The sequence below is a fragment of the Dipodomys spectabilis genome, unplaced genomic scaffold, assembly GCF_019054845.1.
Source record: "Dipodomys spectabilis isolate Male_0828 unplaced genomic scaffold, ASM1905484v1 ptg000499l, whole genome shotgun sequence".
Classification (NCBI taxonomy): domain Eukaryota; kingdom Metazoa; phylum Chordata; class Mammalia; order Rodentia; family Heteromyidae; genus Dipodomys; species Dipodomys spectabilis.
The window spans coordinates 1-14,756 of NW_024871176.1; the positions used below are offsets into that span (position 1 = coordinate 1).

General features: G+C 57.1%; 1 protein-coding gene across 1 annotated transcript; it reads right to left on the bottom strand.

Annotated features, from left to right (window-relative positions):
• Window positions 1–306: 306 nt before the first annotated feature.
• On the bottom strand, window positions 307–13,485 carry Foxn4 (forkhead box N4; the record flags this gene model as incomplete). The annotated part of the gene is made up of 4 exons (XM_042669552.1): window positions 13,400–13,485; window positions 2,836–2,963; window positions 513–637; window positions 307–420 (listed from the first exon to the last, which is right to left on the bottom strand). Coding segments are annotated over exons 1-4 (453 nt in total), but the record flags the coding sequence as incomplete, so codon positions are not given.
• Window positions 13,486–14,756: the final 1,271 nt, after the last annotated feature.

Genomic DNA, 14,756 nt, shown 5'->3' on the forward strand with positions numbered 1-14,756 from the left:
TGATACTTTCACAGACAGAGACAGAGAAGCAGGTGAGGCAAGCTGGCAGTCACAAAGCGCCTCCCCCCCCCCCCCCCGGTGCAGTGTGGGGGGTGAGGTGGATTCCAGCCAGAGGAAACACCCTGTCCCCCAATCGCACAGGAAACACCCTGTCCCCCAATAGTGGGCACAGGAAACACCTTGTCCCCCACCCCCACCCCATACAGGGTCACGGTGCGGAAGATGAAGGTATACTGAGGCTCACACAGGTGCCAGGCCCGGCCAAGGCAGGGGTGTCTGCCTCCAGCCTCCCCGCCCCCCACCTACCTGCTGAGCCCCCGTGGGAAGGGGGAAGGGGAGCTGCGTGGCGGGCGTGTACAGGGGTGAGGTGTCCTGAAGGCTTGGGGCTGGCTGGCCCCCTGCTGGGAGCTGGCTCAGGTGCTGGAAGCAGCGGGAGGGAGGACAGAGGCTCAGCATGGAGGGGGCTGGGGGGGGAGTACCTTCTCCCTCCCCAACCACGCAGCTGCACTTACGCTGGCTCCGTGGCTGCCTATGGGGCCGAGACCCAGCAGGCCTCGCGGGGCCATGCCCGACGAGGCGTGGAGCACGGGGCCCGGGGGGGTGGCCATGTGCAGGTCAGCAGCCCTCGCCAAGGCACCTGTGGGGGAGAGGGAGGCACAGCGTAAGGCTGGGGGAATGGTGGCTGGGGCCGGAGTCAGCCCTGCGCCCTTTTAGGAGCGGTACGGTACACAGTGGGTGGTTGGCCAGTCTCTTTGCTGGGGTAGAGTGGTGTAAAGTGGGACCGGGGCTGGGCTGAGCCTGCTTCCCTCCTTGTACTTACCTGTGAAAGATCTGAGGGGTAGTGAATACTGTCTAACAAGCACTGAGAACATGTTCAGCATGTGAGAACAATCTCCATAAAGATGCAGCACTAAGAAACGGAAGCTACAGTTCATGGTTTATTTCTTCTCCTCAAACACAAAAACAATCACAGCAGCGATCTCCATAGCTCCCCCATGTGCCTTTAGCTCCAGGAACAGCATGTGTGACCATCACCTGTGCGGGACCCGTGACAGACATGGCTAATCTACCCCAGAGTCTCATGACAGCAGCTGGATCTCAGTCAGTGCTGGTGAAACCAAGTTGACCTGTAAAGTGGAAGGGCCTGCCTTGTCTGAGCATCTATTGCCCACCAGCTGTTGAAGTGCTTCTCATACAGCTGGCTCCCGTTGCCCCCACAAGAGCAGAAACTGCTCAGAGGAGAAAGCACTTGCCTCTAAGGGCTCTACATTAGGGTTAGAGACCTGAGCCAAAGCTTGGTTTGTGAATAAAGTTTTATTGGCACATAGCCATGTCTATTCATTTGCTTACTGCCAGTGGTTAGTTTTGTACTACAGCAATATATATATTTAAAAAGCAAATATATATTTATATATATATATATTTAAAAAGCAAATTTAAAAAGCAAATTTACTGGACCCTCTGTATACATGCTTTGCTCAGGAATAATTTGCCCACTGAGATAAACATTGCTAGACACCAGGCTTTGACTGACTGTGCATTAGTGGGTTACTGATAATGTTCGTCATTGTTTGGTTTTTCTTCAACCTGTTTCTTTTTTTCTTTTGGTCCGTCGTGGGGCTTGAACTCTGGGCCTGGGTGCTGTCCCTCAGATTTTCAGCTCAAGGCTAGCGCTCTACCACTTGAGCCACAGCGCCACTTCTGGCCTTTTCTGTTTATGTGGTGCTGAGGAAGCGAACCCAGGACCTCAGGCATGTGAGGCAAGCGCTCTACCGCTGAGCCACCTTCCCAGCCCTTTCTTCAACCTGTTTCGAAGCATTTAACCCCTTGCTGTGATCACAACGTGCTGACAGTTATGACACCTACTGTATGCCAGGGTTCTAGAATAGAGACAGCAAACTTCTTTATCAGGCACTAGGTAGCAGATATTTTAGGCCTTGCCAGCTATGTGGTTTTTGTCCCTTTCCACTCCTTTCTATTCTTTTCCTTTCCTCCATTCCTCTCTCTCTTTCCCTTCCTTCCTTCCTTCCTTCCCTCCCTTATCTCTTCCTCTCTTCCTCTTTCTCTCTCCTCCTTCCTCCCTTCCTTTTCTTCTCTCTCTTCCTTTCCTCCATTCCTCTCCCTCCTTCTTTTCCTTTCTTTCTTTCTTCCTTTCCCTTCCTTTCATCTTTCTTTCTTTCTTTCTTTCTTTCTCTCTCTCTCTCTCTCTGTCCTCCTCCTTCTCTCTCCTTCCTTCCTTTCCTTCTTACCTCCCTTTCCTTTCCTTTCCCATTCTTTCCTTCCCTCCCTCCCTCCCTTTCTCTCTCCCCCTTTCTTCCTTTCTTCTTTCTCTTTTGTTCTCTCTTTCCCGTTCTTGAAAAATAATCATTCTTGTGTATGTGTGTGCTCACACACGTGTGCACACTGGTAGTTGGGGCTTGAACTCAAGGCTAATGCTCTACCACTTGAGCTCCACGTCTGGCTTTTTGGTAGTTAATGGAGGTAAGAATCTCACAGACTTTTCCTGCCTGGACCAGCCTTGAACCTCAGTCCTCAAGTCTGAGTCGTTGGGATTACAGGGTGAGCCACCCTTGCCTGGCACAGAACCATTCTCAGCGCTTGGAAGAAACGGGCCTCGGCTGCATTGGGCCCTCGGCCTACAGGTTTGCAGTGGGGCATCAGGGGGCCGCAGGGCGGGGGAAGGGCTGTCTTTCCTGTGGCTGCTGCAGGCGCTGCCCTCCCTGATGTGAAGGCTGGCAGAGGGTGGAACTCACCCCACTTTGTGGATGTGGAGATGGAGGCCCAGAGATGGAAAGCTGCCCGCAGCCACCCTGCCCCGGCCCTCGCCCTGCATACCTGGGTGCGGATGTGGCTCCCTGCGGACGTTGGCCATCTGCTGCAGCCGGGGCACGTCCACGGCTGTGAGCCACGACAGCGACTGCAGGTCCCCCGGCAGGTCCTCATCGCGGGTGGGCGGAAGGAGGCTGCGGAGAGGAGCGGAAGCTCGGGCGGGAGGGGGAGCTACAGCCAGTTGCTGGTGGGTGGGGGCTGCCTGGCCTCTAGAACACCCCCCAGCCCCTGCACTGCCCCTTGTGGAGACTGGACCTGGGAGCCTGGCCCCGGGGGTCCCCGTACATCCTGAGTGCTCCTTGAATTTCACACCCAGTCCAGATGGTTATCCATAACTTCCCAGGTGCCCAGCCCTGATGCAGCTCTGTTACTCCAAGGGGGCAAAGATTCCTTTCCAGGGTACACATCCTTAATCCGCCCCCCTAGTCTGCCAGGATCCAATTCCCTCAGTGGAACACCCCACACCCAGGTTCATTCGAAGGGTCACAGTCAAACTGAGGTGTGTGGGAAATCCTAGAGGAAATCAACCACCCTGAGGTTATATGGATAAGATACTCCAAGAAGCCAGGCACTGGTGGCTCACGCCTGTAATCCCAGCTACTCAAGAGGCTGAGATCTAAGGATCACAGTTCAAAACCAGTCCCGGCAGGAAAGTCCATGAAATGGACTCTTATCTCTAATAAGCCACAAAATTTTACCAGCGCACGCACACACATACACACCCAAAGGACACAGTACATACCATCAAGCAGAGTTAGGGGTGTGGCTGAGTGGTAGAATATTTGCCTAGCATGCACAAGGTTCTGGGTTTGGTCCCCTTCCCAAATCCTATGTGTAAGATACATATAAAAATGAATGGATTTAACGTTTAGTCTTGAGTCCTATCACTGAGAAATCTCATTATGTCTATGAAAATGTTACGAAATCTAAAGCAAAATGTAAAACACTGGATCAACCCTTTTTTTTTTTTGCCAGTCTTGGGGCTTGAACTCCGGGCCTGGGCGCTGTCCCTCAGCTCTTCAGCTCAAGGCTAGCACTCTACCACTTGAGCCACAGCGCCACTTCTGGCTTTTTCTGCTTATGTGATGCTGAGGAATTGAACTCAGGCCCTCATGCATGCAAGGCAAGCGCTCTACCACTGAGCCACCTTCCCATCCCCTAACCAACATTTCTGATAAGGGATTACTAGACTTGCACTCCCATGTCGCAGCTGGGGAAACTGAGGCTCAGATCACTGAGTCCCTTGCTCAAAGCTGCATGGCACAGGAAGGGATGAAGCTGGGATCAGGCAGCATGGCTGGAGCAGAGCTCATTCCCCCAGATGAGTCTGGGGGCTCTAGGGCAGATCCGAACTCATGCCCACTGGGCTCTCTACAGGTTCCTGAACAGAAGTGGGAGGAAAGGTCGGGCTGCCTAGAGCCCACACCAGCGCTGTGACTATAAGCCACCTCCCCAGAGGCCCACAGTCTTCAAACGCCAATGGGATGGGGTCTGAGACCAAGCTGAGGGGGAGAGGAGAAGGCAGAGGGACCCCAGTTAATCACAGCCTTCTGGGGGTGGGGCTCTGGCATGGGGTCCCATCACCCACTGGCTGCCTGGAGTCCCTGGCCTCCCTCTCCGACTCCCTCATCTTCCCGTCCCCTCCTCCCCGACTCTTGGCTCACTCTCCTTGTGTCTCTGGACCACAATTAGCGTTGCCATGACCCCCCCTCCCCCCAACTCCCCCACCCCCCACCCCACCACAGCCACCGCTGCCACCGCTGCTCAGTGAGGCCCAGGCCCCTTTCCTAGAGACTGGCAGCAGGTGACTGACTGCCCGCCCGCCTCCTCCCATTGGCTGCCCGGCCAGAAAACCCAGCCCGGGGAGACAGTTTGAAAATTCGCCTGGGTCATTCAGTGGCAACTGTTGGGGCCGCTGCCGGCCCCCAGTGGCCCAGGGAACAAAAACTCGACTGTTGCCCCTGCCCATGGCACGTGGCCCCCATTGTTCCGAGGTCTCTGTGCTTTTGTTTCTGGGGCCCCCCTGCTGCCGCCCTCCAAGCCTGCTTCTAACTTGTCTGGCTGAGTGACAGCCTCGGCCCAGGTCCCCACCATCTGTCCCCGCAGGCCCTCAGAGACCAGGGCAAGAATAGAGCAACAAGGCCCATTCCACGGCCACCTGGCCAACCCCTCTCTGCTTCATGCCATAGGCCAGCCAAGCCCGTAGGGTCTGCTGGTGCGAGCCCCACTCCTACTCAGTAACCTGCTATGGCTCCCCGCTTTTGCCCTGGCTGCTCTGGGGAAGAAGGGAGGGGAGCCAGGAGGAGGCTGAGATCTGAGGATCTCGGTTCAAAGCCAGCCCAGGCAGGAAGGTCCGTGAGACTCTGATCTCCAATGAACCACCAGAAAACCGGGAATAGTGCTGTGGCTCAAGTGGTAGAGCGCTCGCCTTGAGCTGAAGAGCTGAGGGACAGCGCCCAGGCCCAGAGTTCAAGCCCTATGACCAAAAAAAGAGGAGGAGGAGGAGGGGGGGGGAGAGGAGTCCCTGCTAGTAGGGGACCCACAAAGCTCCTGCAGATGTTGGAAGGCATCTTGCAAATCAATGAGCCACCTGGATGATGTCCTCCAATGGAGAGGCAAGTGAGACCAGCAGGTCCTGGGTTCTAATGCTGGTTCCCTTGAAGCACTGTCTTCAGCAATCTGAGCCTCAAGGTTTTCATCTGCAAAAATGCCAGGCACCAGTGGCTCATGCCTGTCATCCTAGCTGCTCAGGAGGCTGAGATCTGAGGATCGCAGTTCAAAGCCAGCCTGGGCAGGAAAGACCGTGAGACTCTTATCTCCAATAAACCACCAGAAAACCATAAGTGGTGCTGTAGCTCACATGGTAGAATACTCACCTTGAGCTGAGGAGCTCAGGGACAGCGCCTAGGCCCAGAGTTCAAGCCCCACGACCAACCCCCTCCCCCCCCAAAAAAAATGCAGATACGCGATCATTCCTCCACCTCATAGGACATTGTTCTTTTTTTTTTTTTGTCAGTCATGGGCCTGAACTCTGGGCCTGGGCACTGTCCCTCAGCTCTTCAGCTCAAGGCTAGTGCTCTACCACTTGAGCCACAGGGCCACTCCTGGCTTTTTCTGCTTATGTGGTGCTGAGGAATGGAACCCAGGGCCTCATGCATGCAAGGCAAGCACTCTACCACTGAGCCACCTTCCCAGCCCCAGGACATTGTTCTTATGCAGCAAAGGGGACAGTGGTCCACAGGGTCCTGTAGTCTAGCAGTCACACCAATACAAATGTCACTAGGGACATTAGCCAGACTACTCGGGGTCTGCGACCTCCCACCTCTGACCTTCAACCACGAACTACGTCTCTTTACTAAATGCTACCTAGAAGCCGGCCTGGATCACATGCTGTGGGGTGTTACACCCGGACAGGCAATGGCTGCACCCCCAGGTCTCTCGGGAGGCCAGCACCGGCGTTGTGTCCCCTGCTGAGTATCAGTGACCCCAGGGATCCCCTACATTGGAGCAGGGAAACCTTGAACCCCGTAGCGAAGGAACAGCACAGAGCTGAGCGCGCAGTGGGTGGAGTGCACTTCCAACAGCTCTACGCATGCGTGGACACAAAGTCCTGCTGACCCCTGTGGCACGGCTCGGGGTGGGGAGACCTGGAGGCTCAGCCTGGAGCTGGAGACATACCTGCACCCCACTTCACAGCCTCCACCCCGTCCTGCCATTGCTGGGTGAACGATGAGCCTGGCCACTGCCAGTGTCCCTTCTGTGGCAAAGACCTGGAGCCTTCTGGGAGTGCCCCCCCCCCCCGGGAAGTCCCTGGCCACACTTCTGAAGTATCCTCACCGTAGGCAAGGCCTCACCCGGTCTGGGTCTCAGTTTCCCCCACTGAAGGCAGCAAGCAGCCCGGCAGGGGGACCCTCGGTCACCCGCTGGTCTCTGTTCACAGGCTGAGCAGTGCAGTGGGAGCCCTGTGACCCGGGGGCAGGTGACTTAACCAGCCCTGGCCTCAGTTTCCCCCGCCCGAGGCACCTGCTGCGCGCGGACAGTGCTGCACACTGTTGGTGTGCCAGCGCTCCCCACCTGGGGTCTTCCTCAGCCCCATGGGGGTTCAGTCGCCAGCAGAGCTCCCGGCTGAGCCCCAGCCCCCTCCCCCACAGGAGAGTTCAGCCATGTGCTTACTTTCCCTCAGCCACACCCACGTGTGCAATGCGTGCACACGCACTCCCACCTGCCCGCTTCACGCCAACTTGCACGCGTGACACGCACGCGCACTCACGCACAGGCACGCGCACGCAGAGACGGAGGCATGGGCTCGCCCTCTTTCGCCCGCAGGAAAAGGTGAGGCGGAGCCGCACTGAGCTGCAGCCACCCCCGTGCTGTCCCGTGCCTCAGTTTCCCCACTGGAAATGCCACTGGGGAGGGGCGGCGAGCCCCGTCTTTCTCTGTGGAGATGTGTCTATGCCGTGTGAGGACGGCCTGGGTGGGACCGCGAGAGCGGTGGTCACTCTGGGGGTCTTTCCAAAAGATGCCCAAGGTAGAGGTCAGTCCTGGGTTACCAGCCAGACAACAGCACCATGCAGGTCCATCGAGGTCAGAATAACAACCCCCCCCCCCCCCCCCCCCCCCGCTCTTTACATGCTCTGCTGTGCTCTGGGTTTTGCTCTGGAGGCTCTGAGCTCATGGGAGGGGCCCAGCCCTGGTCCTCTCCTCCCCCCTCTTACCCCACCCCTCCCCCTCACTGCCCCACCCCCACCCCATGGCTCACTCTCCACAGGGCTATGGAGCCGCGTAGGCCTGCACCTCAGGGCTCATCCACCTCCGTGGGCCTCGGTTTGCCCAGCTGTAAAGTGGGAGCGTGCCCATCCCCTCCCCCCAGCATGGCTTCCGCCACGCAGGTGGAGGCTCCCACAAATGCAGGTGGGTCATCCGATCCAACAGCTCCCCCATGGAGTATGTGGGCTCCATGGGCTTCACTCAGGTCCCCAGCTCTCGGGAGGCGTATGCATTCTCCACAGAACACCCCACGCGGCCATCTGCCAGGCGCCAGCAGATGAGGAGGAGGAGGAGGAGGCCAGGCGGTGACCCCCTTTTGTCTGCACCTCTGGAATGGACCTCTCCCAGGCTCCATCCCACAGCTGGGTGGCTGAGACTCTGAGGGACCGGGCAGTGTGTACCCGCCTGCAGTCTCCTCTCTTAGCTGCTCTGCCAGTTTGGCTGCCATGAACTGAGTTTGATGGCACGGTGATGGTTCTGAAGAAGGAATGTGCACTGTGGGCTCAAATCCCACCTCAGCCTCCTTGGTAGCCAGGTGATTTAGGACAAGTTGCTCTTAAGCTCAGTGGGCCTCAGTTTCCCCATAAGTAAAATACCCAGAATTCCCACCCGAGGCCCAGATGGGAGGGTAGGAAGAGACACGTGCCAGACAGTGCCTGACACACAGTGGGGCCCCCTGGGAGGCCCAGCCCCAGCCCGGGACCCGTCCCCCGCAAAGCATTTCCAGTCCTCTTGCTTCCACTTGCTTACCAGGCAACACCACTGCATCCCTGAGCCTCGGCTGGTAACAAACTGTCTACCAGGTGCCGTGGCTCACACCTGTATTCCCAGGATTACTCAGGAGGCTGAGATCTGAGGATTGAGATTCAAAGCCAGCCCAGGCAGGAAAGTCCGAGAGACTCTCATCTCCAGTTAAGCACCAGAAAACTAGAAGTGACACTGTGGTTCAAAGTGGTAGAACAATAGCCTTGAGCAGAAAAGCTCAGGAACTGTGTCCAGGCCCTGAGTTCAAGCCCTATAACACACACACACACACACACACACACACACACACACACACACACACACACACACACACGAAATTATCCATGGCCACAACCAATTCCTGTTTCTGGTCCAGCCAGAGGGGATTAAGCATTGGGGTGGGGGTGGGGGGTTGGCTTGCTTACTTAGCTAGCAGATCTTTTGTGATACATTTTGTAAGCATTTACAGGAAGAAAAAAAGAAAGAAAGACATTACATGTTACTTAGCATGCTGAAAAATTCCCCAGGAGGTCAAGAGAGGGCACAAAGTGGAATGATTTCAAGAGTTAGAATTTTTTTTTTTGGTCGGTTGTGGGCTTGACCTCTGGGCCTGGGCGCTGTCCCTCAGCTCTTCAGCTCAAGGTGAGCGCTCTACCACTTGAGCCACAGTCCCACTTCCGGTTTTCTGGTGGTTCATTGGAGATCAAAGTCTCACAGACTTTCCTGCCTGGGCTGGCTTTGAACCATGATCCTCAGATCTCAGCCTCCTGAGTAGCTAGGATGACAGGCGGGAGCCACCAGCGCCCGGTGAAAGTTTTTTTTTTTTTTTAATCCTTCTTTTCTAGAACAATAGGTGGGTTAGAGGTGTGTGTGTGTGTGTGTGTGTGTGTGTGTGTGTGTGTGTGTGTGTGTGTGTGTGTGTGTGTGTTTCTGGGGAAACAGAGCTGTAATGTGTGTGTGTGTGTGTGTGTGTGTGTGTGTGTGTGTGTGTGTGTGTGTGTGTGTGTGTGTGTGTGTTTTTCTGGGGAAACAGAGCTGTAAGGCTCCAAAAGAAGCCTGAACTTTTTTTCCTGGCTTACAAGGCTTCCGGGAGACTGTGTCTGTCTACCTGAGGATGGAGGATGCAGGGGTGAGGACAGGTACCAACCATCTCTAACACCTGACAGTACCCCTCAGGGGGGTAGGAGGCTTGCTGAAAGGTGGGGCCCCCTGAACTTGGGGCTCGGGAAGAGACCCCCCATCTCTGGGCACAAAGTCTCTGTGTTCCCATGGCTGCACGTTTGTCCATCCACCCCACTCTGCGGCCCCGGGTATCCACCGTTTCTCTCCCACAGGTGAGAACAGCGTGATCCACGGCAGGGAGGGGGTGCCCCAAGGTCACCCCGTTTCTCAAGGGCCGATCTAGATATGAAAATGTCTAGGACCAGACTCTGCAAGGGAAGCCACGGTGCCCGGTGACTCTGAGAAGAGCTGGAGATTCAAAGAACCAGCAGCAAAGAGCCCCCCTCCTCTCCAGGCCTCAGTTTCCCTATCTATGGAAAGAACTTGCCGGCTCTGACCTCCAGGAAGTCACAAAAGTCAGGGCAGCGGGTTTGTCATCTGCTGCTCCCACGTGTGCCCCTTGGAGCACGTTGTGTGCTTTGGGTCTTGGCCACCCTTGTCTGAAAGTGGCCAATGCCAGCGCCTGTTTAGTATCCGTGGCCTGGCACATAGTAGGTGCTTACTACCTTGGGCCTCCACGTTTTAAGCTAAACTGGTTTTAAGCAAGCTTGGGTCCTTCCTCCTGCTGCAGGAGCTGCTGGTGCAGGATTGCTCCTGAGGTCAGGGCCACCCCTGGTCCCCAGGCCTTTGTCTCCAGCTCTGGTGTCAGGGCTGGGCTGGGCGGAGAGGCCCCTCCCCTGTCACTGATCCCACACAGCTCCCTAGGGACTGGCCAGCCGCTGGCAGCTGCTGCTACCCCCCACCCCCTGCACCCCGGCATTGATGGTTAACGGCTGCCCTCGGCCCCAGGAGATGGCCGGCCAGGCAGCTGTTCACAGAGCCACACTAGGGCAGTGAATGATCTCTAGAACGATCGCTGGAGATGTACGGAGTGAATGAGAAGCCCATAAATGTCTGTCTACAGGGTGGTGTTATTCAGGGAAGGAAAAATAGGAGTGATTGAAAGAGGAGCATCCATTATAAATGATCATAAAGGCCTGCTCCCTGACTGAGCACCTGGTCCCCAGCCTGCCGGAGGCCTTGTCCCACACCTCAGGTACACAAGCCTCCGGCCACCCTGCAAACCCGTTCCCTGAAGATTTCATGGGGAAAGCAACTGAGGCACAGAGAGGGGCAGCAACGTGTCCAGTGCCACACAGCATGGACAATTCATCCGCTTGCAAAGGCATTTATTTTGTGCTGGTACCGGGCTGGGGGGTGGGGGGTGGAACTTAGGGTCTGGCTTTCTTACTTGGCTTTTTTCACTCAGGGCTGGGATTCTACAGGCTTGAACCACACCTCTAGTTCTGTCTTGTTTGTTTGTTGCTAGTTAATTAGAGATAAGTGTCTCTCAGGTTTGTCTGCCTAGCGCAGAACTGTGATCCTCAGATCTCAGCTACTGAGATCTCAGCTTGCTACGGTTATTTAAACCGGTCTCCTCATCTACCCAACTAGTACAAGGATGCAGTCCCCAGAGCATGGAATTGGGGGGGGGGGAGTTCAGCCCAGGAAAAGTAAATGGAAAGAGTTAAAGTCCCCAGCCCCCCCCCCCCCACCTCTCCAGGTGTTAGGACTGTGTTCCTGTTGGTTTCTGCCCTACTGGCTCCTGGCTGTTCTGTTCAGAGGGTAACCTATTCCAGGCGAATAGGAAGGGTTTGTGCTGGGAGGTCTAGCCTGTTACTCTCTCCACTCACCACCCCACCCCTGCCGGCTGGCCAGGGAACTGGGCTGCTGCTGCCACTCCCCTCCCCTGCCTGTCTACCCTGCTCAGCCCTGTTTTTGCAGAAGTGGGGGGAGGGACAAACTGCCAGTGCTCTCAACTGTTTGTGGGCGGGGCTGACCCCTCCCTGTTGTGTGGTGCCTAAGTGCCTGGATGCGGGACCGGGTGCTCCCCAGCCCTCCCCCCCCCAGCCTGCGACTCCAATGTGTCTACAGCGAAGTAGCTGCTGCTTTCCAGATGAGCTTTCAACTCAAACCACCACCACCACCACCACCACCACGACCACCACCACCACCACCACCACCACCACCACCACCACCACCACCACCTCCACCACCACCACCACCACCACCACCACCTCCACCACCACCACCACCACCACGACCACCACCACCACCACCACGACCACCACCACCACCACCACCACCACCACCACCACCACCACCACCTCCACCACCACCACCACCACCACCACCACCACCACCACCACCACCACCACCACCACGACCACCACCACCACCACCACCACCACCACCACCACCACCACCTCCACCACCTCCACCACCACCACCACCACCACCACCACCACCACCACCACCACCACCTCGTGAGGGGCGTGGTCTAAAACGACAGGGTGTGGTGGAATCCTAATGGGGCGTGGCCCGGACAGGCGCATTTTACAGATGAGGAAACTGAGGAAATGCAAGCAAGTCCTGAGACTTGTTCTAGCTGTATTTTAGGGATGAGTAAGAGTCCATTTCTTGAGTTCCTGGCTTCCAACCAGATCCACTCAGTGCCTGCCTGCCTTTGAGCACGGGCAATATCTCATTTAACTCCCTCCCTGAGTGGCATCTAATATCCCCTTGGCAGGAATGAAGGAGTGCTCGGAGGTCAGCTCATCCAGGATCAGACAGACAACTCGGTTGTCAAAGCAACCCATGCCACGGGCGGGTGCCACCTCACCCCCACCGCACAGGCTCAGAGAGGTCCAGCCAGCCCCAGAAGCTCAGTTTGCACCCTGGCCCACCCCTTGGCAGGATTTGAACTCTGCTCCTACTGGAAGGAACCCTGGGAAAGGTCCTTTTATTTCCCGGAGCCTCCGCTGCTCATCAGAGCAGCGTCCTGGGCCGGGAGTGATGGGTAGGGACATCTACTGTCCCTCAGCTGGCCCCTGCTCCTCACTCAGCCAGGCCTGGGGCCTGTTAGCATCTGTGGGCTCTCAGAAGGCAGCGTCTCTCTGAGTGGGGGCTGCTGAGTGCTCAGGCACTGTTCACGAGCTGCCGTGGCCCCAGGATGCAGACAGCCCCTGGGTAAACAGGGCTGATCCAAGGTGACAGCCTGCCTGTCCCAGGCCCGCCCCGTCCGGTCCCCATTCCTCCCATTCCTTCCTAGGGCTGGGCCCATCCATTCAGACATGGTGCTTGCTTTGGGAAGTGGGGGGGACTGGGAACTGGGTCAAGTCCCCCCCCCCCAGGTCCTCCCTTCCGGTGGCTGTGTGGCCTTCACAAGCCCCTTCTCCCCTTTGGCTGGACTGGCCAAACCCCTTAAGGGCCTTTCTGTTTGTAAGGGTTGAAGACAAAAAAAAAAAAAAAAAAAAAAGGAGAATTTGGAGGGCACCCCCACCCCCCTGAAACTCATTCCTTTCTATTTCAAGAGGGAATTTGGTTGGGCTGACCTCATTTTTCTATCTGGGGACCCATCTGGTCTTGAAGAACCCTTAAGACCATAGAATTCATAGGAAACAAGGCTCAGAGAGGGCACACCACTTGAGGAAGGTCACACAGCCAGGTTAAGCACCCAGGAATTCTGACATGCCACTTTCTAAAACATCCAGGAGAGGAGAACTCAATTCCCTCCAGAAAGCTTTTGAAAAGGGACATTTTCTAAAGCCCCTGCTAGGGCCAGTGGAGAGAAAGCTGTCGTGGTGGCTGTCACCAGGAGCTGACCTCTTTTGGAGGGGACAAGAAACAGCAGGCATTTAGTGGTCCCTCCCAGTCCTGCAGAGGGACCTACTCTGAAATCACAACCGTCCGGCTCTCCTGCCAGGGTCCCCACCAACGGAACAACCAGAGAAACCGGTGTGATCACACTTGGAGCATTGACAAACAATCATCTTGTGCGTTCTGTGGTAGCCCTCACCTGTATTCGTGTGGGCGTCGGTGGTGATTTGGCTCTGAGTGGCGAGCAATCTGTGACATGATGGATGAGCTGTCACTGTCTATCATCTGGGAGAGGGGAAAGACAAGCAGAAAACAACAGACAAAACACACAAACGACAAACGTCCATCAGTGGCGATGTGCAAATAGAACACGAAGCCCCCACTTTCCCACAATTCAGAAGGATGGGGGGATTCTCCCAGCACCCCCACCCCATAGTTCCTCCCGGTGCGGATTCCATTAGAAGCCAATTGAGAGAATGCCAGGAAAGTCTGGGTTCTTTCCCGTTCATGGGGGAAGGGCTGGGGGTGGGAGGAATAAAAATGGGCACCTGCAAAATAAGGAATCTGAACCCCAATCTTCCATGTCCCATCTCCGTTTCCGTGGGGGACACTTTGAAAAGCTAACAATATTTTAAAAAAAAGATCAAAGAGAAACTTGATGCGGGGTTTCTCTGGGTCAGACAAATCCTGACTTGTGTGTGTGTGTGTGGGGGGGGGGATCTCAGAGCACCCCGATCGGCCTTCAGCAATGCCACGGACTGGGCAACCAGCCTGCCCCCCTCCACTGCCCCCCGCAAACACCGCTCTAACCCAACCAAGTTTTCGGGTTGCCCCTCAATTTCTCCAGTCAAAACCCGAGACGAATATAAATCCCGCCAAAGACCCTGCTCGGTCACCCGGAGTCCTCGAGGAGGGTCCCCCGGAAAGAGGGGGGGGAATGGAATAGAGGGAGCCGCCCCCCCCCGTGCCCCCTCCCCGTCCTCCCCTCCCTGCGCCCCGGGGTCCCCCTCACCCGGGGAAGGCGCTGCCCGGGCGGAGGGCGCACGGCCCACCCTGCAAGGCGGTCCCTGGAGCCGGTCCTCCCGGGGAGGGGCAGGGGGGGTCCGGAGGAGGGGAGGGGGGCTCCCTGGCGCTCGCCCCTCGCCTCCTGCGATTTGGCCGCCGTCGCGGCAGCTCGAACCGTTTTTAAATTTCCCTCTTCTGGAGCTGTCCAGCTCGGAGCATGCGCAGTCTCCGTGCGGGGGGCTTTTTTTTCCCTCCCCCGCCCCCCAAGGGTCAGTTACAGGGCAGGGTCAAGGGGCTGCGCGGCGCTCCGGCGGCGGGGCTCGCGCGCCCCGGGGTTCCGGGGGGGCGGGGAGGGAGGGCGGCCACCGGGCCGGGGGGGGGTCCCCCGGCCATACGTCGCCAAAGGTGGGAGCCACTGCGACCCCCCCCCCACCGCGCTCGCCCACGGCGGACGGAGGCGGACGCGGGCCCGGTGGATTGATCTGCAAAAGCCGGGGTGCACGGAAACCTGCCAGGCGCCCCGGGGCCCAGGAGCCCCGGCCGAGGGCGGG